Source organism: Caenorhabditis elegans, chromosome V (assembly GCF_000002985.6).
Source record: "Caenorhabditis elegans chromosome V".
NCBI classification, from domain to species: Eukaryota; Metazoa; Nematoda; class Chromadorea; order Rhabditida; family Rhabditidae; genus Caenorhabditis; species Caenorhabditis elegans.
The window spans coordinates 9,666,449-9,692,163 of record NC_003283.11 but is presented as its reverse complement, the minus strand read 5'-3'; the positions used below and the strand labels follow the sequence as shown (position 1 = coordinate 9,692,163).

General features: G+C 35.7%; 7 protein-coding genes and 4 non-coding genes across 16 annotated transcripts; 6 read left to right on the top strand and 5 right to left on the bottom strand.

Moving 5' to 3' along the window:
• The first annotated feature begins 4 nt into the window (after positions 1–4).
• On the top strand, positions 5–1,125 carry ztf-9 (C2H2-type domain-containing protein). Its single transcript, NM_073096.6, has 4 exons — positions 5–137; positions 187–274; positions 333–564; positions 613–1,125. Exons 1-4 carry the CDS (start codon positions 28–30, stop codon positions 1,014–1,016), a joined length of 834 nt encoding a protein of 277 aa, NP_505497.1. The 5' UTR covers positions 5–27; the 3' UTR covers positions 1,017–1,125.
• Positions 1,126–1,641: 516 nt separating this feature from the next.
• Positions 1,642–2,478, top strand: rbx-1 (RING-box protein 1). Its single transcript, NM_073095.8, has 3 exons — positions 1,642–1,718; positions 1,769–1,975; positions 2,161–2,478. The coding sequence occupies exons 1-3, from the start codon at positions 1,644–1,646 to the stop codon at positions 2,209–2,211; spliced, it is 333 nt and encodes a 110-aa protein (NP_505496.1). The 5' UTR covers positions 1,642–1,643; the 3' UTR covers positions 2,212–2,478.
• A 3,740-nt stretch (positions 2,479–6,218) lies between these two features.
• ZK287.14 lies at positions 6,219–6,360 on the top strand. The gene has a single exon (NR_069215.1). It is a non-coding gene; the product is annotated as an Unclassified non-coding RNA ZK287.14 (non-coding RNA).
• Positions 6,219–6,497, bottom strand: ZK287.15. Its single transcript, NR_069214.1, has one exon. It is a non-coding gene; the product is annotated as an Unclassified non-coding RNA ZK287.15 (non-coding RNA).
• Positions 6,498–6,504: 7 nt separating this feature from the next.
• ZK287.4 (BPTI/Kunitz inhibitor domain-containing protein) lies at positions 6,505–12,030 on the top strand (the record flags this gene model as incomplete). Of its 3 annotated transcripts, none has more annotated exons than NM_001269204.4 (14): positions 6,505–6,622; positions 6,680–6,847; positions 7,123–7,385; positions 7,450–7,555; positions 7,604–7,879; positions 7,929–8,108; positions 8,158–8,340; positions 8,642–9,030; positions 9,210–9,896; positions 9,973–10,126; positions 10,169–10,394; positions 10,480–11,066; positions 11,113–11,349; positions 11,506–12,030. In NM_001269204.4, 14 exons carry the CDS (start codon positions 6,505–6,507, stop codon positions 11,787–11,789), a joined length of 3,858 nt encoding a protein of 1,285 aa, NP_001256133.1. The 3 variants fall into 3 exon arrangements, with proteins under 3 accessions (NP_001256133.1, NP_001256132.1, NP_001256131.1); NM_001269203.3 differs by having other exon boundaries at positions 9,210–9,296; positions 11,506–11,789; NM_001269202.3 differs by lacking the exon at positions 9,210–9,896 and having other exon boundaries at positions 11,506–11,789.
• ZK287.9 (Activin_recp domain-containing protein) lies at positions 11,914–12,807 on the bottom strand. The gene is made up of 3 exons (NM_001029141.4): positions 12,640–12,807; positions 12,214–12,323; positions 11,914–12,160 (listed from the first exon to the last, which is right to left on the bottom strand). Exons 1-3 carry the CDS (start codon positions 12,742–12,744, stop codon positions 12,022–12,024), a joined length of 354 nt encoding a protein of 117 aa, NP_001024312.2. The 5' UTR covers positions 12,745–12,807; the 3' UTR covers positions 11,914–12,021.
• Positions 12,808–12,861: 54 nt separating this feature from the next.
• On the bottom strand, positions 12,862–13,887 carry ctdh-1 (CalciTonin/Diuretic Hormone 31). Its single transcript, NM_073093.6, has 2 exons — positions 13,708–13,887; positions 12,862–13,301 (listed from the first exon to the last, which is right to left on the bottom strand). The coding sequence occupies exons 1-2, from the start codon at positions 13,875–13,877 to the stop codon at positions 13,163–13,165; spliced, it is 309 nt and encodes a 102-aa protein (NP_505494.1). The 5' UTR covers positions 13,878–13,887; the 3' UTR covers positions 12,862–13,162.
• A 4,705-nt stretch (positions 13,888–18,592) lies between these two features.
• sulp-8 (STAS domain-containing protein) lies at positions 18,593–22,136 on the top strand (the record flags this gene model as incomplete). 3 transcript variants are annotated; one of them, NR_069213.1, is made up of 5 exons in its annotated part: positions 18,593–18,694; positions 19,182–19,246; positions 19,560–19,854; positions 19,931–20,940; positions 21,314–21,835. NR_069213.1 is itself a non-coding variant. In NM_001269200.3 (5 exons), 4 exons carry the CDS (start codon positions 19,238–19,240, stop codon positions 21,833–21,835), a joined length of 1,836 nt encoding a protein of 611 aa, NP_001256129.1. The 3 variants fall into 3 exon arrangements, 2 of the variants coding, with proteins under 2 accessions (NP_001256129.1, NP_001256130.1); NM_001269200.3 differs by having other exon boundaries at positions 18,593–18,693; positions 21,314–22,136; NM_001269201.3 differs by lacking the exons at positions 18,593–18,694; positions 19,182–19,246 and having other exon boundaries at positions 19,728–19,854.
• On the bottom strand, positions 22,114–25,470 carry ZK287.1 (CRC domain-containing protein). 2 transcript variants are annotated; one of them, NM_001276914.3, is made up of 6 exons: positions 25,171–25,470; positions 24,923–24,995; positions 24,414–24,579; positions 23,651–24,370; positions 23,190–23,488; positions 22,114–22,447 (listed from the first exon to the last, which is right to left on the bottom strand). In NM_001276914.3, exons 1-6 carry the CDS (start codon positions 25,226–25,228, stop codon positions 22,282–22,284), a joined length of 1,482 nt encoding a protein of 493 aa, NP_001263843.1. In that variant the 5' UTR covers positions 25,229–25,470; the 3' UTR covers positions 22,114–22,281. The 2 variants fall into 2 exon arrangements, with proteins under 2 accessions (NP_001263843.1, NP_505492.1); NM_073091.8 differs by having other exon boundaries at positions 23,178–23,488; positions 25,171–25,464.
• 21ur-11059 lies at positions 23,711–23,731 on the bottom strand. Its single transcript, NR_069212.1, has one exon.
• ZK287.13 lies at positions 24,765–24,819 on the top strand. The gene has a single exon (NR_069211.1). It is a non-coding gene; the product is annotated as an Unclassified non-coding RNA ZK287.13 (non-coding RNA).
• Positions 25,471–25,715: the final 245 nt, after the last annotated feature.

Below are 25,715 nucleotides of genomic sequence, written 5' to 3'. Positions count from 1 at the left end.
GCAGAATATATTTATTACATTCAAAAAATGAACCGACTACTGGGATGTCTAGATTGCGTTCAAACTGAGGCCTACAACACACTGGAAGATCTCGAAGCACACATTGCTAGTGATCATCTTAACATATGCCCATATGAGTAAGTCTTTAACTTTTAATATGTGGTGAACGTAGCTTTACTATTTTAGATGCGAAAAATGTAAGTACGCTAAGTTTCCAACGGAATTCGCCCTTGTCAGTCACTGTATGAATGATCATGGACTCACCGAATTTTCTGTAAGTCTCCAATGTTGAGAGACGCAGAAAAAAAATTCAACAATAATTTAAATTGCAGATAAAATATCGCTACACACCGGAGTTGAGTATGAAAAAGAAGGAACTGACCCAAAAGCTCGAACGGTGCATTGCAATGAGTCGATCTATGCGGATTGAAGGGAAAATCAGCGATGCGGTGTCAAGCACAGTGGAGAACAGAGTCAAAGTCGAAAACTCAGAAGCAACTGGCACACCTATTCAGTCATCTTCTCCTGTTGTCTTCGTAGATAATGCTTATCATGCCTTTCTAGGTAAACTTACACATAATAATGATTCCCACTCATTTGGATTTAATTCAGACGAAACTCTGGCACGTCACGAAGAAGAACGTGGAGCCGGTCCTTCATTCGAGGGAGCATCTGATGGCGGTGGTCCGATCAAGCCGAAGCAACAAATTCAATGTTCTCTTTGTGGAGACGTTGTTTCCAAACAAAGATCAAGCATGGTGTATCATGCAAATACGCGTCACGGAAAATATGAGCTCTACGAGTGCGGAATCTGTCACAGAAAATGGCAGACAATTGCAAAATCTGATGTGATCAAGCACATAAAAAGCCATCACGAGAGACCCGACGGAACCATCGACTGCGACATGGTTATTGACTATCGAAAAAATCTAGGAAACAAGCTGAAAGAAATTACTGAAAAATGTTTTCCGGAGCGAAAGAAAAAGAGAATTGGATACACGGATTTGCCAGAATAAATATCTTGAAACGATTTAAAAGTTGTTTTCTCATCGTCCCAATTGTTAGAATTACTGTTAAAATACTAACTGATACGGTTTATTTTTGTTAAATACAATTTTTCTTTTTAACCTGTTCTTCTTTGTTCGTTTCGGCAAGAAATAAGACGCGACGAGTAAATTTTAAAAAGAAAGCGAAAGCGTGAAGACAGAAAATAGGTGAGTACGGTGTACGCAAATGCGCGTAGCGTCTGGTGTGTGCAGACAAGCGTTTTTGATGATTCTTTCGAAAGAATTTCGGCAGTGTTGCTCAGTCTGATTTCATTTTATTTATTTTACAACAGCGTATCTCCTTTTTCAATACATATTAGCAATAATGTCAAGTCCTTCATGTTTCCTCATTTTCTATCGGCGGCTTTGTACAACAATGTTGTATTAGGTTCGTGAATCACTTGTTCTAGGGTACAATTTTTCATAAAATCTGATACAACAATTTTATCAATCATATCCTCTATTTAGTTTAGGCTTATAGTATTATAGTATGCATAAACATGTTCAATATTAAGTATTTCATTATATCATCAATGCTACTTTTGCGCTCTTATTTTGAAATGATTACTGTTATTCTCATTTGTATTTTTTCCAGAAATGGCCCAAGCAAGCGACAGCACAGCTATGGAGGTCGAGGAGGCCACAAATCAGACAGTTAAGAAGCGTTTCGAGGTAACACAGATACAATGTTACATGCTTTAACAAACATAGTGCAATTTAAGGTCAAGAAATGGAGTGCCGTCGCACTTTGGGCCTGGGACATTCAGGTCGACAACTGCGCTATTTGCCGCAATCACATCATGGATCTGTGCATCGAGTGCCAAGCGAATCAAGCAGCCGGGCTCAAGGATGAGTGTACCGTTGCATGGGGAAACTGTAATCACGCTTTCCACTTCCATTGCATTTCTCGTTGGCTGAAGACACGACAGGTAGGTTGCTTTTAAACGTGCTTATTTTTGAAAAAATGATATTTATTCAAATGTCAAAGCGGAACAGAAGCCTGCCGCATGCATTTTTGTTAAACAACTTTTGAAAATTTAATTTTTTTCAATTACTAAGTACTCGTAACTAGCATTTCAAAAAGCTTACACATTTTCTAATTCTATCTTTTCAGGTATGCCCATTGGACAATCGTGAGTGGGAATTCCAAAAGTACGGACACTAATCGATCTTCATTCTTCTGCCAACCGCCCGGGCAGTTTCTTCACACTTTTTTACTTGTATTCACTGATTTTTCTTCTATTTCCTTTTGTGAATATGTATTCGTCCCAAAAAAAAGCACATTAAAATCCAGACGTGTTAGTCTCTATGTGATCTGACACTTTTCATTTGTTTATTCAAATCTCCAATCCCTTCTGACCTTCTAAAATCATCCTTCCTCGCTTGAATATTTAATTTTTCTCCGCTAAAAATATAAATATGAACTGTGTCCTCTGGTCTCATAATTCTCAACGAGACAATTCTCGTGCCGTTTATGTGCTTAGGCTGTTTAGGTTCAGGTTGCGGGCACCGTTCAAGCCGCCGGAGCAAAAGGAGGAGGTCTCGTCTCGCGTAATTTATTTGCAATTCGGCTAAAACGTTCAAAACCGAATTGCAGCACATTTCTCGCCGCTTCTTCGTATTCCTTTCCGTAATAATTGATTATTACGATTGCTTGTTCGTTTCTGTGCCAAAGTTTTTTTTAAATTTTGGATACTGATTTTTGTAGAGTTCTCTCATTAATATAGACCAAGATAATTTTCTGCTTTTAAAACTGTCTACAAACGTTTATTGTTCAATAATCGACGTTGCTAAATTGCGGATATTCTTAACTTCATGAAAAGTGAAGTATCACTTTAAAGGCGCACACTACTTCTCTTGGCTGGGTCCTGCCACGATTTCAGATACAGTAGTTCCTCCGAATGCCAAATTGCACAAAATTGTTCATACATATTTAGAAGTGTTGAAGTTCACAAAGTAGGGCAAAACTCAATGAAAATTATACACATCGGTTTATTTTTTTTAATATAACTGCCACTCGAAAATTTAATTCCCAATACTTCTAGACTGTTTTTTTTTCATTCTGAAGTAACTTAAAACGTTTCTTTAAAAACGAGGTATATTCAGGCCGCTATTGGGCTTTGGGCTTACTTAAACTATATAGTTTATAATCACCTGATATCTCACCGCGATCACACCGTAACCTACCGTACTCTCCAACTTAGCTACATATTTATATATTTTCTGTTATCATCGAAGTGATCAGATCAAACACCAATAGGTCAAAATTTACACCACGGGGATCAGTTACTGTCTGCGAGAAGATTTAATTGGTTTTGCGAGTTGTAACTCGAGATTCTCATGTCGGAACAAGCAAACCGACTCCCCTACCCAATACAGTGTATGTTTGTTGAACGTGTTCCTCGATCCACTCCCCGATTTGGAAATCCCATTTTTTATATCCGAACCGTCCGAATCTGTATTGTAGTGTGGGAATGTAAGACACAAGGCAGCAGTAGAAAACAAGAGTTTGAGAGAAAAAAGAATAGGTGGAGCTGCAGGTAGACCCGATTTTTATTGAACAACTTTTTGATGGAATCCGCTGAATTTCAATTGAAGCCACTTATCCATTCGTTTTTGTTGCAAAATCTCAGTTTCTTTTTTATTTTCTTTCATTTCCAGGAAGCCAAATTCGATCTGGCAATGATTCAAAGATGATTCTAGTCCTTGGATTTCAATTTTTAGTGAACATTGCTCACTCCTTACAGGTTGGTAAAATATCCTTATTATTTAAAAATCTATTATATCTGCAAAATCGCATATCAAATATCAATTGAGGTGAAATGGAAGATATAAATATTTTCACATTTATGATACTGGATGATTAAAATACCCAACGCTGATCAGCTTGTTAAAACTCGGTGCTCGAATTCTAAAGTTTTTGTCTAAATAGTTAAATCATAAACTTTTGTTGTTGCTATTACTTTCACGCCTCTTGTGAGTCTCTCAATTTTAAAGGAAATTGTTACTTATAAATCGACACAGGCTCTCCTCTTTTGTCTTTAAACATGAGTGAGGCTTGAAGCCTGCTTTTATGACTTTCAAATTTTCAGAGCGCATTGTTTTTTTTAATCACTAACGAAACAACCGGATAAATTCGTTTCAAAACAATTTATTAGGTTTTTAGATTACAAGTTTCAGTTTGTGGCAGATATGTGTTAAAATGTTCGTGTTTCATTCTGCAGAATAGTTTTAAAATTATATCTGCCCAAGAATTTGGTAGTTAAAATAAGAAGTTTCAAGATGAGTTTTAAATTATGAAACATACTGATAAAACAATTATTGCTCTTAGTTCTTTAAATTTTATTTAACCGAAATATTTTTCCGATTGACAAACCCGTCACAACTTCCGCCTACGCTTCTAGAATATCGAATAACTTTGGTCAACTATTCCATGTAAAAGTACATCCACCCCCTTCCCAGGATCGTTCACTGCGTGGGCAGCATAGAATTGACAATGGTGTATTTGGTAAGATTTTCTGATTTATTTAATTTGATGAAATTATATGAACATTGTGAAAAAGTCAAATAATCAAGCCAGTAAAGTTCTTCTGAGTTTTATCACCCCAAAACGTTAAACCAAAAATTTATCAAGCATTGATCCAACATCCCAATTTTGGGTCAAATTGTTTGGTTTGATCTACAAGTATTTATTCTCTAAAATTCAGAAAAGATTTAGCGAGAACGCTGCAAAAACTATGAAATCTTAGATCATTGAAAAACTTTTCAGATTGTAAAATACTGGTCATGTAATAGCAATAACATTCGTTCCTTTTATTTTTAAAACCATTTTGGATAAATACCAGTAATACTTCGACTTCCCGCTTTCTCAACAGGACCAATTACAGTTATTTTTTGTTTTAAACGTCAACTGTTCACTTGATCCCTCTACTATTACAACAAAAAAAGGAAATATCTGCTTCGTTTATCTAAAGTTTCAAATTGAGCTCATCCACCTGTTTATCCCAACAATCTCTACTCTCTCGCACTGTATTTGATTTAAACGAGGAGGAGTGTCTTGCTCCCAGAGAGTCGTGAAATCGTACGAGAGCCTTCTTCTCCTCTCCTAAAACGGCTCAATTTGGGCGGCTTGGGGATAGGATAGCGACACTGATAGGAACAGTGGATTGAGTGAATATAATAGGAGACAGAGAGATTCAGAGAAAAATAATAATCGGAGGTTTTCGGAGATGAATAGAGGAGCTGACCTGATTTGGGATGGGCACAGAAACACTTCACACTGCTTAAGTGAGGATTAATTTAGAATTCACTGCAATGGCTTGAACATTATCAAGATTTTTGATTTCTTATCACATTCCTTTGAAGTTTTCAAATATTTTTGTCATTCTATAAACGTAGATTTTTGGATCAAGTTCATTGAATTAATTTTTTGAGAAATGTTTTCAAAACTTTTTAAACACTAATTTAAATTTGATTTTCACAAAAAAAAATTTTTTAGAGATCCCATCTGAAAATTTAAAAAGATACAACTGAATTGCTCAACTTTACAGGCTCGCTTGTTTCTAGGTTTATCAAAAGAATGCAAATTGACAAAATATTTTTATTGACTTTTTAAAAGCTTTTTGATTAATAATTAAATTAGATTTATAAAAAACTGAGACATGAGTTATAGTGTAATGTGGCGCAAATCAAGTAAAATAAATACAGTTTTAAATAATCGAAGGCTGTATTTCTGATGCCGTATGTGGTTTTTCTCAAATATTTTTTGTTGGTGAAAATGATTTCCAAGATAATACAAAAGAGATATACGTTCATTAAAAGTAGCTATATTTCTATTAACAGTAAAAATTCTCCAATAAATAATAGTTGTTACATTGAACTACACACATCCGAACTTCATGATCCATCAATTTTATATAGAAGTGCCATCTGAGAATACATGTTGTTTGATGTTTGGCAATTTCACTATTTATTGACATTTTCCTTTATTGTCATATAATATTTAGATACAACAAATCTTGCCATTCCTCTCATTCTTCGCACTTCTCGATTTTCCGTTCATTCATCAGTGCTCTTTGTGCTTCTTCCCACCAGCTCTTCCTCCCACAAAAAGGCGAAAAACTCATTAGGCAGCTGCTAAGGTGGAGGACAAAAGCCTGGAAGATGTTGAAAGGGGGTCAGATCGGCGACAAAAACAAACAAATTCGGAAACTGAGCACCCTCATGCGCCGTGCTCCTCCGTTCAACAGGGAGGACCTCTCGCCGCCGCGAAACACTTTGTCATCGTTGAGGATTATTATATTTAGAAAACACATTTTGAGCTTGATACATTTTATAATCTCACACTCTATCAGTTATACTTCATAATTTTTTCCGTTCCAATTTTAAACGTGTTTCTTACTTTACCCAGTTTCAGCTCCAAAAATCATCCGAAACCTTTGGCCCGAATGGGTCAGAAATGTCGATACTTTATCTCAATTGTCTGAAATTGTTATGTGTCCTTCAAATAGTTCATCTGATTACTGCTGATAAAATTGTAAAATCACCGCAAACAGTACGAAGTGTCAATTATGAGGGTATCTAAACTTTAAAAAATTATTTAAAGCTGTGTACGATTATTTTTTAAATTTCAGATTTTTCATTGCTGTGTGCTGATGGAATCCCATTATTAATGGAAGATCATAAGCCTAGACCATGTCAACCAAGACCATGGCTCAAAGAACAGAAATGTCCAACAGGATTCTGGTGCCACGAAGGACAATCAGAACACAGTTTTTATTGTTGTCCAAGTAGCAGAAAATGTAAGTTTTTAAACGTATTATAACAAATTGATCATGTCGTGCAAACAAAGGTTCTACGAGCTTTTGGAATTAGTTGAGAATCCTACGTTTGTTCTTACTTCACCAAGCTGTACCGTTGCCTCAAAACACCAAAACCACTAGGAAAACTTAATAATATGTACAACCACGCGTTTGCACATTGAACAGTGCCACCGACTCTGCTACATTACAGTGTCACAGACTCATCATGCTAGCGCTAGTATTTTCCTTTCCAACTATATACTTTAATTTTTCAGTCGCAAACCGTTGCCACCTGCCGCCAGCTGTCGGTTATGGAAAACAACGAATGCGTCGTTTCTACTTTGACTGGAAAACCGACGCTTGCCACGAACTTCAATACTCAGGAATCGGAGGAAATGAGAACATTTTTATGGATTACGAACAGTGCGAACGAGTCTGTCGTGGTGCTGGAGAACCACCGATTTTGTTGCCAAGTAATATGAAAGTTCTTCCAAAAGAAACAACAAAAGACTTTAAGAAGATGGAGAAACCTGAAATGGTAAGAATACTGAAATTAAGATTGTTTTGAACAATTTCTTTCTTATGCACAAAAACATTTTCAGGAAAAGAAAATGGTATATCCAAAAGAGGTTGCTGCACCAGTTTCCCTTCAACCACCATCTTTGCGAACAACTAAACCTGCCGATGTACATGAATCTTTCTATACAGGTAAATACTCTACTAACTGTTTTGACCTTTAATTGGAATAAATTTCAGTTTCTCCGCAAACAAGCTCAGTTCCACATCCAACAACTCTTTCCACGACGCATTCAAAGCAAAAACCAACAACAACCGAAGCTGAGATTCCAGAAGTATTTGATCCAAATCCTTGCTCTTTGTCTCCGGATAAGGGATTCCCTGGGTCGGTTACTGTCAACATGTGGTACTATGATCCCACATCAACTACGTGCAGTCCATTCATGTATCTCGGCAAAGGTGGAAATTCAAATCGCTTTGAAACATCGGAAGAGTGCTTGGAAACATGTGGAATTGGTGAGTTTTTAGAACGTTTGGAACTTATTCAGTTTATTTAATTTTTTAGGAAAACCAACCAGAAAATCGTGTGAACTTCCACCAGCAATTGGCAACGGGCCATTCAATATTCCTCGATATTATTTCGATCGAGTCACTAAGAAATGTGAACGGTTCTTCTATTCCGGTAGAGATGGAAATGATAATAGGTTCTATAAAAAGAACAAGTGTGAGAGACTCTGCTTAAGAAGTAGGTTTACAAAAAAATCAAGGGTAGTATAAAATACTCCAACTTACAGAGAAGCCCAAAAAGAAGGAGAATATCTACGAGTTCACAACCACGCCTTCAACTCCATCTGTCATTTATGAATCAACGCCGTTGCGTATTATTCAGAATTTGGTTCCAAGTGAAACAAGAATTTCACAGAGTACATCTACGTTTGCGCCAACTGCAGATATTAGAGTTCATACCGATCCATATGGCAAGTAACTAAAACCTTAATAAAGAAAGAAAAAATGTACAATACGTATACCTATCTTAACCGGGGCAGGGCTGTTACGGAGAAAGTCCCCTTGTCGTTAGCTAGATATGTAATTGAATTTCATTTTGTTGTATGCTCCAATATTACTCAGATTCGATTTTGGGGCTCCAGAATCCAATAAGGGATGCCTTAGGATGAGTTCTCAAAAATCAAAAGGGGAAGTTCGCTATAATATCTCTAATTTGTATATTCGATGTATGTCAAAGCTTAGGGTTTAAACTCACATTTACACAGCTTTCAGACTACGTCACTCCAACTCCAACTCAAAGTCGCATCACCGTGGAACCATGGATCGAACGATTTACCGAAAAATCATCAATCTATGAATACAGCACTACACCACATCCAACTCTGATCTATGAACCACATGGAGAAACACTACCGACATTGAATCCACCGACGACCACAACTCCTTCAATTGTCGATCATGTTTTTTCAAGTTTGATGAATACTCAACAGCAGAAATTAGTAGAGTTTGTACATGTTCCAACTGATCAGAAAACAACTGGGGAGACCCCACGAAAATTTTCGTCTCACGAGACAATTCCATTTGGACAAGTTGAACAACAACCTATACCTATGAATCCATTTGGATCCGCAAAACCAACAGTCAATAAGTTTGGAATGAAGGTGAGCAAAACAATATCATTTTTTAAAAGTTGTTCGGATTTTGAGTCAAAAGTTTTGATGAGTATTAGGTTAAAAGACGAACCCGTATAATTTTAAGGTCTCTGAGGAATCACCTTTTTTCAACCAAAAATATCAAAACTTTAAATACCAGTTTGTGTTTAAATAAACCATCGCTTTAGGTTGAGCCATATCAAACAACTGACTACATGCTTCCACCAGGCTATCCATCGTCTTCTATCTACCTTCCACAACCAGCTTATCCAGAAGTAAAACCGAATTCCTCAGTTATTTTGAGTTCAACCCAATCACAGAACAATACTTCTCCTCAAACAATCCCTGCTTCCGCTTCAGTTACAAATTCTGCAACTTCGACAGTTGTTGATACATCTTCTCAGTTTCAAATCCCATATGTTTCTTCTCCCGCGTCAGCTACTTCCAATATTTTTGTTGGACCTATCCCACCACCATCCAATTCAGGATCTTCTTCTCAAGCACCGGACTCGTCACAATCGGCCACTAATTCATCAAATTCCGGAAGTGGTGAATCTAAAATACCCAACGTCGGACCTATCGCACCCCCGTCTCAACTTTCTCAAGTTGGTGTTTTTGTTACTGGATCGACATCCACTTCACCTGTTGTCTCGATCAACTTCATTAAGACAGAGAATTCAGTTCAACAACCAACTCATTATATCGTTCCTTCCCAATCTTCCCCACCCCCTGATCCATATGTTATATCTAATCCGATTCCAACACTATCACCAACAGCTGGTACTCCATCATTCAATATATACCCATACCCGAGCCTTCCTCCACCCACCACCACAATTTCTCCGCTTCCCACGCTTCTTCCACCAAATATCTCGGTTAGTTCACTATTTTCAGTTTTTATTTTTGGTATTATCTTTAGTCTGTCATTAGTAAAGGTATTTGTATTTTTAGTACGTCACGTCTCCTCCTGACAACAACGATTCTCCATGCAGTCGTTCAATTTATGGTGATGCTACAATTATGTGCGAGAATCGCCAAGAGATTTGTCCAATGGGAACTTTCTGTCAAATTGGACAAGGGCAGAGTATTTGCTGTCCAATAATGGGTAATTAAATTGAGATGACGTGCAACCATAGTGTATATTCAGATGAGCCGCCGTGTGAGCAAGCAATTGAAGAAGGAGTTGGAAACGTTCTTCTTCGACGTTGGTATTTCGATCCAGCAACTCGACTGTGTCAGCCGTTTTACTACAAAGGATTCAAGGGAAATCAGAATAACTTCCAGTCGTTTGATTCTTGTAGCAGAGCCTGTGGAGCAACAAATGTTTGTTCTGGAGGAAGTCCGCAGATGTCTGTTCATACACATCTTTTATCGTGAGTTTTGTTTTCAAAAGTAAAACGATAGACAATTTCAATTCTTGTAAAACATCACTGGTCTTCTCAAAAAATTTATTTTCAGTTGCAATTTCGAGTCCGATTGCCCATATTCTCATGACTGCATTCAATCGACTCCCCACAACCTTTGTTGTCCAAAAACGAGCCATCTTGTTCCTGAATCAATTCCTGCTCCACCATTCGAACCTGTTCAGATGCCAATTCCTGCACCTCCCGCTCAAGTTTCTCAGCCACAAGAACAATCGTCCAATATGGTAATTGACTTTGTACCTGCAACCCATGCTTCGAACAATCTTTGTGGTCAACCCATTGATGTTGGGTTCGGAGTTCTTTCTGAACATCGTTGGGCTTACTCTGCAGGTCAATGCACATCTTTCCTTTATTCTGGACACGGTGGTAATATGAATAATTTTTTGACTCGAAATGATTGTATGAAGACTTGCCAATCTCCAATGCCACCACCATCATCACAATGTTCACAACCAGCAGCTAGTGGTCAAGGAGATCAATATCTTTCCCGGTATTTCTTCTCTCCGGAATATCGACAATGCCTTCATTTTATATATTCTGGAGAAGGTGGAAATCAGAACAATTTTGATTCACTTACTGATTGTCTGGAAACATGTGTGGCAAATGGAATTAAATTTAGTTGTGAGTTCATTCAAATGAGAATATTTAACTAGTTTTCAATTCATAGCTCTGGCCAACAGTCCAATGTCGGCTGTTCCTCCTCCACCACCAACTCTGATGCCATCACCACCGGTAACTTCTTCTCCATTCACATTCGTGCCGAGGAACATGTGTCCACAAGGAGATCCATTGATTACTGTTGATGGCACGCCTATTCAATGTGATCCGTCGAAAGCAGCAAAGTGTCCCGGTGATCATGTGTGTACTCCGAGAGGAAACGAAGCATATTGTTGTCCATCACCAAGTAGGTTGAACTGTTTGTGTAGTTAAAAACACAGAATTGTATCACAAAAACAACTATCTTTGTGCATAAAAAAATCACTTACGCCTACCACCAAAAAATACTGTTTCGCACATCAAAGTGTGCAATAACACATACACATATTTTCATTAATTTCAGTGAACTTCTGCCTACAATCCCGTCCACCAATCTCAGTTTGCTCTGGTCCAGACTTCGAACCTGTCCGTGAAATTCGTTTTACTTACGATCCATTGGCAGATCGATGTGTTCGATTTAGCTTCCAAAATTGTCGTGGAGCTGCTTTCTCACCCACTGGAAGTCTGAACAACTTTGTGAGCAATTCTCAATGCAATCGACTTTGCTGTAATCAAGGATACAATCTTGTTTACAAAAGGCGTCTTCTGATGGCAATGAATGATGATCCAATTGTAGAAGATGATTGACTAATTGACAAATAAGTTCAAAACCTCAAATAAACGGGAAAGACACAATGTGTTCGGTCAAGTATGCGAAATTCGCAACTATCATTTTTTGCTCATTCTCATCCCCATGTATGTAAATTTTGACATTCAATGCATTGTTTATTTTTTTTTATAACCTCATAGTTGTTCAGTTTATTTATTTATGTTGAAAGAATTCAAAATTAAAAAAAAAACTAAAATTGAAAATAAAGCTTCAAAAGTATACCCACAACGAAACAACTATAAAGAAAACTGAAAAAAGTGCCATGGGAGAATTTACTGAATTGCACATGTCTTTTTGGCAGCAACACCATTTTTGTGTGACGCCATTTTCCTCGCGTGTCGGGTAGCATCTACAAAAGGCAACTACTGCTAAAACAATGTTTTAAGAAAACAAAAAGAATACCCTTCATCCTCATCATAACAGTAGTCGTTCACATTTGCACATCCACGAGTTATTGTAGAACCATTTATAAACTTGATACACCATAATTGAATAGGTTCACAATTTGCCGTCTGAAGTTACGTTTATTTTAAGTATTTCAATTGAATCAAAAAGCATTTTTAGCACAGGGTTTAAAAAATAACGAGGTCATAAACTTCTATAAATGTCAGACACTATCAATGATTTATTTTAAATTATTTTTTAAATTTTAATTAATTACATAATTTGATACTGCAAATGTCAGAATTGTTCTCGAAGTACTGTACAAACATATTTGAAATCCACAAAACAAATTATTTGACGGTACCAAGTATTCAAAAACTTTCGAAAACTAAAGATTCAAACAGAAAATATATTTTAAAAGAGCTAATTTACGATAAATCTTACCTGCATTTCTGAATCATAGCATTTTAAAGCAAAAGCATCATCAAAAAGACATAAAACCAGTAAAAAAACCAGTAAACCCATAAACTTTTGGAGCCGCAGCGTCATTTTGAAATGACAGTAGTGATAACATGGCAGCCTTCCCAAAATTTTGATTAGTGACACGGTTTTACAACCACCCGCCTAGCGTCACTTACTTTAGTTTCAGGACATTAATTGACAGTTAACAGTTGTAATCATTCATTTCAAAGAGAGTGAGTGCATTGATGGGCAAAAAACAGTTGACGGAGAGAGTGAGAGAGAGAGAAAAGGAAATGGAGAATATGGATAAAGAGATCGAGAGAATTGTTTTGTTTCAAATTATTATTATTTTTGATTGAATGTAAATTATTATTCTTATTGTTGATTATTTCAGTTTTTATATACAATTGAAAATTGTAAAAATTGTGCACTATTTGATTGCTTTGGAAGAATATTTTGTAAATTTTTCGTCGCTTTTGAGGTGAGGTGTCCTTCTCGATTCTCTTCACTTTCCTGGTCCGGCAAAGCTCATGAACTTGCGAGCTTGAGTCTGAGCATGAAGGAGATCAGAAAAATCGCATCCTTGAGAGAGACCAGCGTTGAGAAGGCATTGACGGTTGCGCTTCATTGTGTTTCGAATTACTCTGAAACTTTGCCTTACAAAATGGAAACATATTTTTTAAAGATTTTTTATGAAAACACTAAAAATTTGAATTAATTGAAACAAAATTTGGTGACTACCCTGAATACCCTAAATGTGGGGAAACTCATGATATAATAGGGCAAACTTTAATTAAATGTTTAGAAAAAAGGGGAAAAATACTCCGATGGATATTTTTATAAGGTAACTGAAAGTTAAATTTGGTAACATAAGATATTCAGGGACTTTTCAAAGTTTTCAATATTTTTCAAATTTTCAGATGTTTTACACATAAAAAATTTAAATTTATCTGAGTTTTTCCAATTCAACCTTTTTAGATTTCGATGCCGATTTCAATTATATTCTTCCGTTGTCTCTATGTCAAAGCTCTCAAAATTGTAATAACTCACTGGTTGGCGTCATAGTCGTACGAGGCTTCAGCACCATCCCTTTTCTGCTCCATGAAACGATCTGAGGAGAGCCCGCCGTCGAATCGGTTATAGAATACACGAGACTCGGCGATGAGCACAGTGGTCGCGATGAGCACCAAGAAGAGCATCGATGACGAGGAGCAGCTCATTTTGTTTTACCTTTAATTGTAACTAGAATTAGCGCAAGATTCAAAATAAGAGCAGTAAGAAAAACGACATGTTGGGAATTAGTTAAAGAACAAGAATCACTTGAAAATAAATATGGGCAATTGAGAAAAGATAGAAAAGAAGCATAAAAGTCAATCAAATCTAGTAGTTTGGTGTTAATGTGTCGATAATACTCGATGTCAATAAAAATGGAAAATGAAAAATTGTTGACTGTTATTCGGCAATTTATTGAGAACCGTTATAACTATAGACATACAATTTTTGTAGTGTATAGGTAATACTTTTAGAGTGATATTATATATACCTCTATCAATAACACATGACGCAAATAATTTTAAAGGGATTCTGGAAAATGAGGTAAGATGTGGTCGACGGTGCGTAAATTTGAGATATCGGAAATCTTTGTTACCAAAAATTTTTAAAATCTTAAAAAGAGGCGAGACGCGGGTAGCAAGTGCATTAAAATATTTTTTGTTGTACACCGTACCGTTCTACCTCTGCTAGTTTTCCACCCATCAGTTCAACTTTGACAATTTGCATAACTGTTCAAAGCAAAGTAGTGGGATGTAATATCGTGAAAAGAAAGAAAAATCGTGTTTTCGTATTTTGTTAATTTGTGAAAAAGTGAAAATATATATTTTTACAAAAGTGGACTCAAATTTATAACTCTAGTGTTCATAAGAAGTGTTACGTTGCCATTAATTGAAAAATTATAAACATCAAGTTTACTTTCATAATTAGGGTACGCAAGAATTCATCCTACCGTGTTTGGTGAAATCACCACAAGTAACTCAACTTTTTTGGAATCGGAGTACCTCACTTAGCAAAATCCGCTCAAAGCTGATTTGTTTAATTTTTAATTTATTCTCACTGTCAGACGTAAGATTGACAAAAATGATCCTTTAGTAATGTTTCACAGTTTGCAATAACAAAGTTTTGATCGAGCAGTATAAACGAAAGTATACAATAGTCCAGTTATCGAATTCCAAAAATAAAACAACTCCGAACATCATCTGAGAAATGAAAAGCTTTTAGGGAGATATTAAAATCAAAAAAGTTCTGTTTTGATAAGATAAGCTACTTTATAAAAAAAACTTACCTTTGTAACAACACAAATCTATCTGTCTAGCACAGAATGATCTCTAAACCTCACTTAACTCTTCATCCATTACACTGCAAATATCGTCGCGAACACACATTCCAAATTCCTAACCCAATTCCTCATTTTGTTAGATTTCACCCCCTAACAATCGTTCACACAAAACACTGCGGTAAAAATGAGAGGAGACGGATTTTAAGAGCACCGAGGAAAAAAGGCAGAGACCAGGAATGGGATTGCTTTGCATATGGGTCTGGTGGCTCCGCCCTTCTTTTCCTTAAAATCACATTGCTCATTGCCAACGTGCTCTTTCGTTTGGGAAAAATGAGTAAAACGAGAGGAGACGTCATAAAATATAATGGGCCAGTACCAACATAGGTCTTTATTATTTAGTATACCAATTATAACATAAAAACTATTTTTGAAATTGAAGTATTACAAGAAAGGTTATTGTAGTTACTGTAGACACCATATGCTTGTACTTGTATACCGAAGCTAAACACCAAATATTATTTTATGAAATTGTCACGAGGTTGTAAATTTTTAAAAAGAGATTTCCATCTCACCTCAAACAATTAGGCAACGATTCAAATGATTATCACGTATCACTTTAGTTTTAAAGTCGATGTCTTTTTTCAATATTTAAATTGCAACAAACGTTATTAATAACTCATTACAGTAGGTCCACGAGGTATAATTCATAATCATTTAATTCCAGCCGACCGGAAGTGTGTGGTGTTGTGAAATGGTCACAGGAAGTAAATTTGAGTGACATTTAATTTTCAGCAAGGCAATAGTGACACGACTGAAACTGTGTCTATGTCACGTGTAAAAAATAGGAAGAAATCGGGTGGGAGCAAGATAGATGATGATGGGCCCATTAGTGTAATGCGACTGTCGTGTATTATTCACCAAGACTTCATGTTCTTTGGATGGTTGTAAGAGTGTATGTGTAAATGTTTAAATGAAATGATGACTCAAAAGAGCAAGATGATGCACAAATTATGATGATTATGATGATAACTTATGAATAAAGTGGATACTAATGAAAAAATGTGGCAAAAGTTTATGATCACACATTAAAGGTGGAGTACTTCCAGAGGACTATTCAAGAACATTCTAAATTTTTAAATTTGCACTCAAAAAGTGGTGATTACCCAGTTTTTGCCACACTTCATCTTGGAAACCGACCAAAATAAAGTTTTCGCTATGGATTTTATATTTTAATTGTCTTTAAAGTATTTGTAATTGATTATAATAAAGTCAAATTTCTCTAAATTGTTAACCCCCACTAACGCTGCTCCAGTTTGAATGGCAACATTAAAAAGGTATTAAAATGCAAACAGCAACAATAAAAGTTAAATTTTTAAAAGTTTCACAAAGTTAAAACTATCAGCAGGCAAATGATTAAATGAGAAATAAAATACGAGGCTCTAAAAAACAACTTATTACAACCCATTGGCTCAGAGAAAATCCAGACAAAAATGAGCTCAAACTTTACAGAAAGTTTCTCTTGTTAGAGTATTTCCCACAAGAAAGCAATAAATATTTCAGAGACAATTTAGCAAAACGAAGAAGTCGTCCACTCGAGTGGATCCTTGAAACACCTGCAACCCACGCCTTCTGAGGAGGCGTTTTGGAAGAAGATGGCTCATTCACAGCTTCTTATATGTTTCGTTTTAAGAAAAGGAGGTGGAGCTAAGAAAACAGTGGAGGTGGTGGGAACGACTGATGAAATGTAGTTGGAGAGGTACGAAACTACATACGTCATTTTAACTGGTATTATTGTGGAAAGAGTGAGAAGTCTAAATAAATTTTAAGCAGAGATCCTTTGGTTAGCAAACAAATAGATGCTTATGAGGTGGGATAATCACGATTTTTAATATTGGATTTTGTGCTTGAAGTATCGGTAAACGGTAAACAGTTTTGGTAATTTCTGGAAGTTTCAAACTCTAACTATATCAGCAACGACTGGCAAATGCTTGCCCAGATTTTATTCAAATGTTTTTTCCAAAACAGGGAAAGAAACTATATTAAAGTCTGATAGTGAGGCTGAGCCTGGTGAGATAAACTGTATTAGAATTTTCACAGTTAGGTAAAATTGGGCAAATAAATGAAAAAAAAATTGGAAAGAAATTCTTGAAATGAAACCGGCCAGAAAGTTATCGGTAAATTTAGAACTTGTATCACTCAACTGAATCGTATAATACACGTAACTTTATATTTTTAAAGAAACTTTGAACTTTTATATGGCTCACTCGCTTGAAAAATACAAATCATTACCAAAGTGTTAAAAAATTGGTAGATATTTATATTCTGGCAAACGCATTCGTGTTTCCAACTCATCCTTGGAACTTATATATGAGCATGGAATCTTTACTTCTTGGATTTTAATGTATATATGTATTCATTACACACTGTTCGAAATAATTTAAGTTTTGATTTGCGATTGTTAAAAATGACTACAATGAAGTTATTGAACAAAATAATAAAAATAATAAAAACTTGACAAAATCAGACTGAAAATTAATGTTATATAATACAATCCACCAAAATAGAGGGAAATTGATTTTCAATTTCACGGATCTTAGCTTTTCCCATTCTTTAATTCTTCCCGTCGAAACGCTCCGATTCGTTTCCATGGACCGATTTCTATTTCCATAAATCTTTTTCACACCACACCCAAACCAAAATGGAATTGAGAGGCGGCTTGGTAAAAAGGAATTTAAATGAGATAACGTAGTCTTAAAATTCAAAATCTTGGTCAGGAAATCTTAGAAGTACGGTAGTAATAACAATAGGGATTTGTGTCCAAACAAAAGGTAGACAAAAGAAGAACTGGGAAAAGACAAAATGACGCTGTAAATGTAAATTTGTAATTTCAGGGTTTGAAGATTCATAACAAGCAAATAAATAAATTGTCACATCCTGCTACAATTGCAAAGCCTTTCGAATTTGTTTTCTTCAATTTTCCTGAAAATCGTTGATCTGATCTGAAAATGAAGGAAAGTACATTTTTGTCAGATGATTGAATTTTGTACTGATCTGAAAAAAGGAACTCGGTGGATTTCAATTGAGTACTGGGAATTTTTATAATATCAAAAAACAATTCCCTACAGTGTTAGAATATGATTATTTGAAACTTAATGAGAGCATAAAATTCACATAAAAAATAAAATTCACAGGAAAAAAATCTACAGGAAAGGAAAATTTTTTATAATCATTTTTTGGGATGGTGACATGTACGACAATTTCAAAAAAGTGGCAAACACTGTAGTTATTATTTTTGAAGTAACTGAAAAAACTAGTTTTCTCGAACACTTTTTTTATCAAACTTTCAGGCTACAGGTTAATTATCTTTCTTACTCTTTGTCTTATTTTCAACGAACAAAAATCCCGGCCAGTATGAACATCCTAGATTTTCTAAAGTAATTCATCAAGTTATGTCCCTTGCGCACTCTTTTGTATTCTTCTCTATTCCTCTCTGTCTATTGAATGTTTACACCCGCATAAAGTGTATGCAACTGTGCTCCACAGAATATTCCCCATTGCTTTCATTCATTGAATGAACAAACATTTTAATATTACCGATTTTAGCTCTAAAAATGCTGCAACCAAACTAATTAGACGTCGGCGAATAACAACAATGATCGGTGGCTCGTGCTTGAAAACGCCCACGGAAACGAAACGTATAATCAAGTGAGTTGGTTTAAAAGAAGTAGATATATTTTTATCTTATCACCATAAACCAGAGTTTTCATACATTAACCGTGTCTTTTCTATGACACAACAAGTGATAAAAGTGTTCAAATATTTGTTCCTTTCTAAAATTGCTTTTTACTTTTTTATCATGAAAATGTCAAAAGGAAAATAAAAATGGTCTTATAATCACATTTTTTGTAATCTACCAGTTTCTTAAAAATATTCCTTTTTTTCTCTTGATGTTCTTCAGTGTTTCTGTTTCAAAATGTTAATATTTCAACTTCAATTTTTAACCCGAGAAAAATTAATTTGAAAAAAAATTGCCAAAAGTGAGGTAAAATCGCAGAATTAAATAATATCTTGTGTATTTTCAAAAAAATGATCTGGTTCACAAAAATTGAGAATGATCATTGGAATCGTATAGTATACTTGACTTTTGTCACTTTTCATCTCGTAGTTTTTGCATTTCATTTACATTATTTAGGTTCAAATCGGAATTGCCGCAATACTGCAGACACTATCATTCACAGATAGAAAGTGATGAAGGAGGTGAGTTTTTTTTTGGTTGTTTGTACTTTTTTGAATTCAGTTTTTTATTTATTTTGAAGTAAATTCAACTTCCATGAAAGTTCTGCGGAGAATAGAAACTCATCAACTAGGGAATCAGTTTATTTTAGATTCATGTTTGTCTCACTATCAGTTTTATTAATTTCCAAGTTTTAGCTATCAAATTATCTAATAAAATGGCTCATCAAAGTGCCATTTTTTTTGTTTTCAATGAACAACGTATTGATAAGATGATTTTTGTTGTTATCAAATGATCACATTCCATGTTTTCAGTTCTTTCATTCCAATATTTCAGGTGTACCAACCCTGTACAACTACGGATCAAGATATTGTCGAAAAGAAAGAATGTTCTCCGTTTCGAAAAAAGCTTCAGAAGTACATACCAATTCTTGAATGGCTGCCAAATTATCAATGGAAAGATCATTTTCATGGAGATGTCATTGCCGGTCTGACTGTTGGAATTATGCATGTTCCACAAGGAATGGCGTATGCTAGTTTAGCAGGAGTACCACCAGTTTATGGAATGTATTCATCGTTTTTTGCGAGCACAATATACATGTTTTTTGGTACTGCACGACATATTTCAATTGGTAAGGCTTAGAAATGACAGTTTACAAAATAAACGGTCTAATTAAAATCAATATCATTTTTAAATCATTTTTCCAGGCGTCTTCGCAGTAGCTTCAATGATGGTAGGAGCCGCAAGACTTCGACTGGCTCCAGATATTCCAATTTCCAACTCATCTGATATCAATCCTTCTGTTTATCCCCTTGGTGAATACGTGGATCCTCTTGTATTTACAAGTGCTCTCACTCTTCTTGTCGGAGTTGTTCAAATCATAATGGGTATTCTTCGTCTCGGATTCCTTACCACATATCTATCTGATTCATTGGTATCTGGTTTTACAACTGGTGCTGCTGTTCATGTTTTCACTTCACAACTCAACAAAGTGTTCGGTATCAAATTGCCACGTCACGAGGGAATTGGAATGATTGTTCGAATGTATAGAGATATGATAATGTCTCTAGGATCAGTGAACTTTGTTGCACTTGGAATTTCTATTTTTGGAATACTTTTTCTTGATTTGGGTAGAACATACATTAATCCTATTGTGAAAAAATTTTCACCAATTCCACCTCCACTTGAACTTATCTTGGTCATTTTTGGAATTGTGATTTCAATGATTTTCAATCTCGATGCTGAATATCATGTGAAGACAGTTTATGAAATTCCACGTGGATTCCCATTGCCATCAATTCCACGTCTCAATTTCCTCCCTGCACTTCTTTCTGATGCAATTCCAATTGCAGTTGTCTGCTACATGTTCGTCATGTCCATGGGAAAATTGTTCGCTAAAAAGCACAAATACAAGACAGATGCTACTCAGGAATTGTATGCAATTGGTATTGCAAGTGCACTATCCTCATTCTTCCCAGTATACCCTGTTGGCGCCTCGTTGTCTAGATCATCGGTTTGTGAAATGTCAGGTGCCAATACACAACTCTACACAATATTTTCTTCCTTTTTACTTCTGACCGTTATTCTTCTATTGGGACCATTCCTCGAGCCACTTCCAATGTGCATATTGGCGTGTATTGTCATTGTTAGTTTGAAAAGTCTATTCATGCAAGTCAAGGAATTACCAAGGCTCTACAGGATAAGCAAATACGATTTTGTGAGTTAATTCTGTTTTTAAATCAAAAGTTGTTGCAAATTTAGAATGGGCATAAAAAGTTACAAAATTGGATGAAGTCAACTTTTTTAAATCTCTTAGCAAGTTTAGATCATAACTTGAAAACATGTAACTTACAATAGCTTGCTAAAAATCGCTAAACGTCAAATTTCATGACTCAAAAATATGTTACTGGCATTTTCTTTATTGATTTCAAACAGAAATGAGCTAAAAAAGTCGAAAGTGTAAATAAGTACCGTATTATATATTGTTCCAAACTTGTCTGTTGAATTATATGTATAATTCTCTATACTGCGGTAAAAATAACTTTCCAACCGAATAATTTTTCTTATCATTTCAATTTTTCTAAATTTAGGCAATCTGGCTAGTCGCATGCCTTTCAACAATATTCACTGATGTTACCACTGGTTTGGTAATTTCTCTTGCCTTCTCTCTCTACACTCTCGTTCTCCGTCAACAATGGCCATCGTTCTCTACAGTTTTGCATGACGAAACTCCACGCCAAAACGTCCCTGAAAATGTCAAAATTGTAAAATTCGCCGGATCTCTTCATTTTGCAAATGTGACAGCGTTCCAAGATGATATGGGAGAAGCTATCGGAAAACTTCCAGAAGAAGATCCATTAATTGATGAACGAACTATTATCCTTGATGCTAGTTCAGTTGCATTTATAGATATAATGGGAGTGGATGCTTTGCGAGATGTTTTCAAAGATGCTTTGAAACTTGGTGTACACGTTTTTTATTGCGGACTCCCAGAAGATGTACTCTCTGTTCTATCCAATGATGAGAACTTTCTTTCAGTTGTACCACCTTCTACATTCTTTCCTTCAATTGATAGTTGCCTCATCTCTTTTGTACATCAGCAAAGTGTATAATTCTAAGATGTTTCAATCCTACGATATTCATGAAAATTCTTTGAAAAACAATTTTGTATCCATGAAACCTTGAAGGGCTAAACTGAAGTTTTCCATAATATAAAATGTAAATTTTATTTTTTTAGACTGGAAAATCTACAATACGAGAACTACATCTTGTTCGCTAATATCAAATTGTATCTTAAAATCATTTTGAATTCCGAAAAGTTGATCATTCCATTTGAATTTTGTGCACCACATATCGATGTTATTAATTAATACTAACAACCATTAGTAATAAATAAATTTGTTCATTATTTTGTTACAAATGGTACATAAATAAAAAAAATCAGAGATCGGGCAGTTTTAAAGGGAAGAAGAAAGGTGAAAGAATCACAAGAATAGAAAGAAAAAGCCGATGAGAGAGAGAGAGTAAATTGTGCGTGTGAAGAATATTTTTTGATGTTTCAAGAAAGAGCTCCCTTGTGATTGAGAAACTCCATGAGCGTTTCAATTTCCAGATTGATGTTAGCAGTTGCACGACGGATTCTTTGAGCGATTTCATCAGTCTCACAATCATCGAATGAACGTCCACAGAAAGAAGCAACCATTGCTTGAGCTTGAGCATCCTCACTGAAAAATAAATTAAATTTGTAAAATGTTGTTAAGGTTTGTTCATTTTTAGTTGTATTTTGTTATTAGGTGTTAAAAGCTCGTGCACAGAAACTGGTATAAATTTTTGTGAGATTACTGCGTTGTGTAGTTAGGTATAGTTAGAATAATGAAAATAGTTCCGAGGCAATGCCAAAAAGTTAGTTGCTAGAGTGTTGTCAGGATGTCATCAAGCCTACTATCTTTTAATGAAAAAGTTTCTTGGATAAAAATATATTTTTGGGAATTTTAAACCAACTTGCTACTTCCTGCTAAACATCTACAACTTCCGACACACTTTGGGATCTTCCAAACAAACTTGTTAGCAACAAGATAACAACAATTTGTCAACTTATTTGAAATGTTATCAAAAAATTGTCTTGGTTTTCAAGAAAATCGTTTGACAAGTTGCCTCGAACTGTTGAGATGAAAAGTTATTGATTAAATGCCATAATTTGCTAGGAAACGAATTTTTGATGAAAGGTGACTATGAAATATCATATTTTCACATGCTGATAATCAGAAGTGCAATTTAAACACAGTGGGACAACACACATATAATTTCTGATTTCAATAAAGTAACATTCAATTTTGCAAGTAATAAGGGAAGGCGTAATTAGCAAAAAAACACCTGAACCCTTCTAATTTCCATTAAAACAGGAAATATGTGTTTGGAACAGAGATAGCGAAAGCGAGATGCGGGAGAGGCTACCTGGCTACTGACACATGAGACCCTGCTTTCTTTCCACCGTCCGACGACGACGATCTCAATAATTTGTCTCGAAGTTCGTGAAGATCAATGAAACTTCTGCGTTTTGAAGGTGTTGAACGAATCTTGTGAGGAGTTGCAGTCAGATCTAGTTGTTTGAGTGCATCGTTAAGATCCCCACATTTGGTACGAAGATCGGAGAAATGTAGAATTGTGTCTTTGACTATTTCATGAATTTCGGCAACCCAGAATTTCATTGAAAGACCGAGGGCACGGCGGCATTCGTTGATGAAAAGTTGCGATTGTGCTACGGCCTGAAAATATTTATTTCTGGAACTTTAAGAAGATATAAAAAGTTTTATAAACAAAATGTATCTTGATGTACATTTATAAGTTACCACCAAAATCTTAGCATTATTAGCTTTTAAGTATTTTTGGCACTTTTAGAAAAATTTTCAGTTTCAATAAAATCTCACCTTATCTAAGTGATGATTATTCCAAAGTTGAAGATAGTCTCCCTTATGATCAACATGCGGACTCCAATCCATAATTGAACACCAATCTTTCATAAGCAATGGCTCAACTTTAATACCAGCTTGAAGCATACACAGAATTCCTTGTTTAGTGTACAAATCTCCTCGGTTCAAATGTGGATACAAGAACTTCACTGTCATCTTCACATCAACTTTTTTGATTTCTTTTCGAACTTTACTCAAAAGCAATCCGAGTAGTTTAGCACATGCTTTATTGCTTTTACATTCGTCCACAACTTCACATTTCGGCTCACAATCCTGATGGAAACAAGGAGATTTCGAGACGAAGATTTGAATTTCATGAAGATCTACAGTATACTTGGAAATGAGATCATAAATTGCAGCAACTAATTGTTCTTCTACATGTGGTTCTCCTTTCGACTCATGATAGAAATCACCACGATAAACGTAATCTTCACCGATCAATGTAACAATCAACCCAGATGATTCATGTTTGTGCTCCAAAAAACAATTCTGAACATGTTTTGGAACCGAAAACTTCGATGCTCCGTTTGTACAATCTCCTCCGCATTTACAACTTGCTGAGCAGAACCCGTAAACAGTTCTACAAGCACATTCCTTTTTCACACATTGTTTCTTTCCTTTTGCACATTGACACCCTGATGTAGGTTTCGCAACTTTAGCCAGCTTCTTTGGTGCTTCCTGAGAAAAGTGTGATGTTGAAGAGAATCTCCCTTTTACTAACCTTGTTCTTACAAATCTGCTTACATGCACACAGCTTACTACATCCTTCTTTTATTCGAAGACAATCACATCGTTCCGATTTGGCACACGCGTTCTTTGCTGGTTTTGCAGGATCTACTTCACAAGAACACTTACAAATTGCTTGATTTAGACAGTCTCCTCGATATCTAAAAATTTCAAAACTGCACTATGTATTATTTGTTTCTCCAACTATAATGATGCTCTCTTTTTCTAACCAAAAAGTAAAATGAAGAATATTTTGGTCTCTTCTTTCCGATTCCCAATTGCCCAATTGAGCGGGCAAGTGCACTTGTGATATTTGATATGTTGTTGTGAGAGGAGGAAGAGAAGATGTAAGTGTGGGTAAGAAAAAGAATGAAAATGGAGAAATCAAAACGTAGAGTGGAGGAAAGGTTTTGTAAATTTGCATTTTGATATGAGACTCTGACGTACATTGTAGTCTGCGTCTAGGGTTTTTAGATTTATATAAAGGTAGGGAACTTTACTTACCTTGTACTTTCACAGTGCTCGTCACAAGTTTTTCTAGCGGCTACACACGGGCACGTATCTGCACTACATCTACCTGAAAAATTATAAACTGAAAAAAAAAACTATACTTTAGTAGTAATAAAATCTGAAAGGTTTTCTCAGCTATTCATCGCGAGTTGAAGAATTTTCCGGAATTTTTCTAAACAGACATTATTCAAAAATATTTTTTAAGCTACTAAAAGTTTTTAGATTATAGTCATTGTTCTTACCTTGTGAAGCAACACATTCGCAACAGTAATTATTAGCTCTACTCATCTCGGATGCCATCTCGCTCGTCTCACGTCTTCTTCTGCGCACCGCCGCCGGCGTCGCCTCACTCTCGGAGATATCCAATTTCGCGGTGGCGTTGCTTGTGTGGTCCCAATCGGAAATTGGGGTCTTACTGACCGCTCCTCACTAGTTTTGGTTCACACAACAAATTTGTGTTGTCTTCTTCTCCACTTTGTCTTTTGTTTTTTCTTCTTCTTTCAGGCTTCTACTGCTTCTATCCTTTCTTCCCGTCCCTAAAAAGTCGTCATTTCGAAAAGTAAAGTGCGTCGTTTCGAAGAAAGAAAATTGAGAAAAAGTAAATGCATGCGGAGACGGAAATCTCGTTAATCTTGCACATGGCTTAGAAGGTGTCAAACGAACGACTCATTAGGCATAAGAAAAGGACAGAAAGCAAAGAAAAATAGAGAGAATTGATGGACGACGACGTCGTTGGGAAAGCCACTAGGCGAGCTTAGAAGAGGTAATTGTAGGGTACCTACACGAA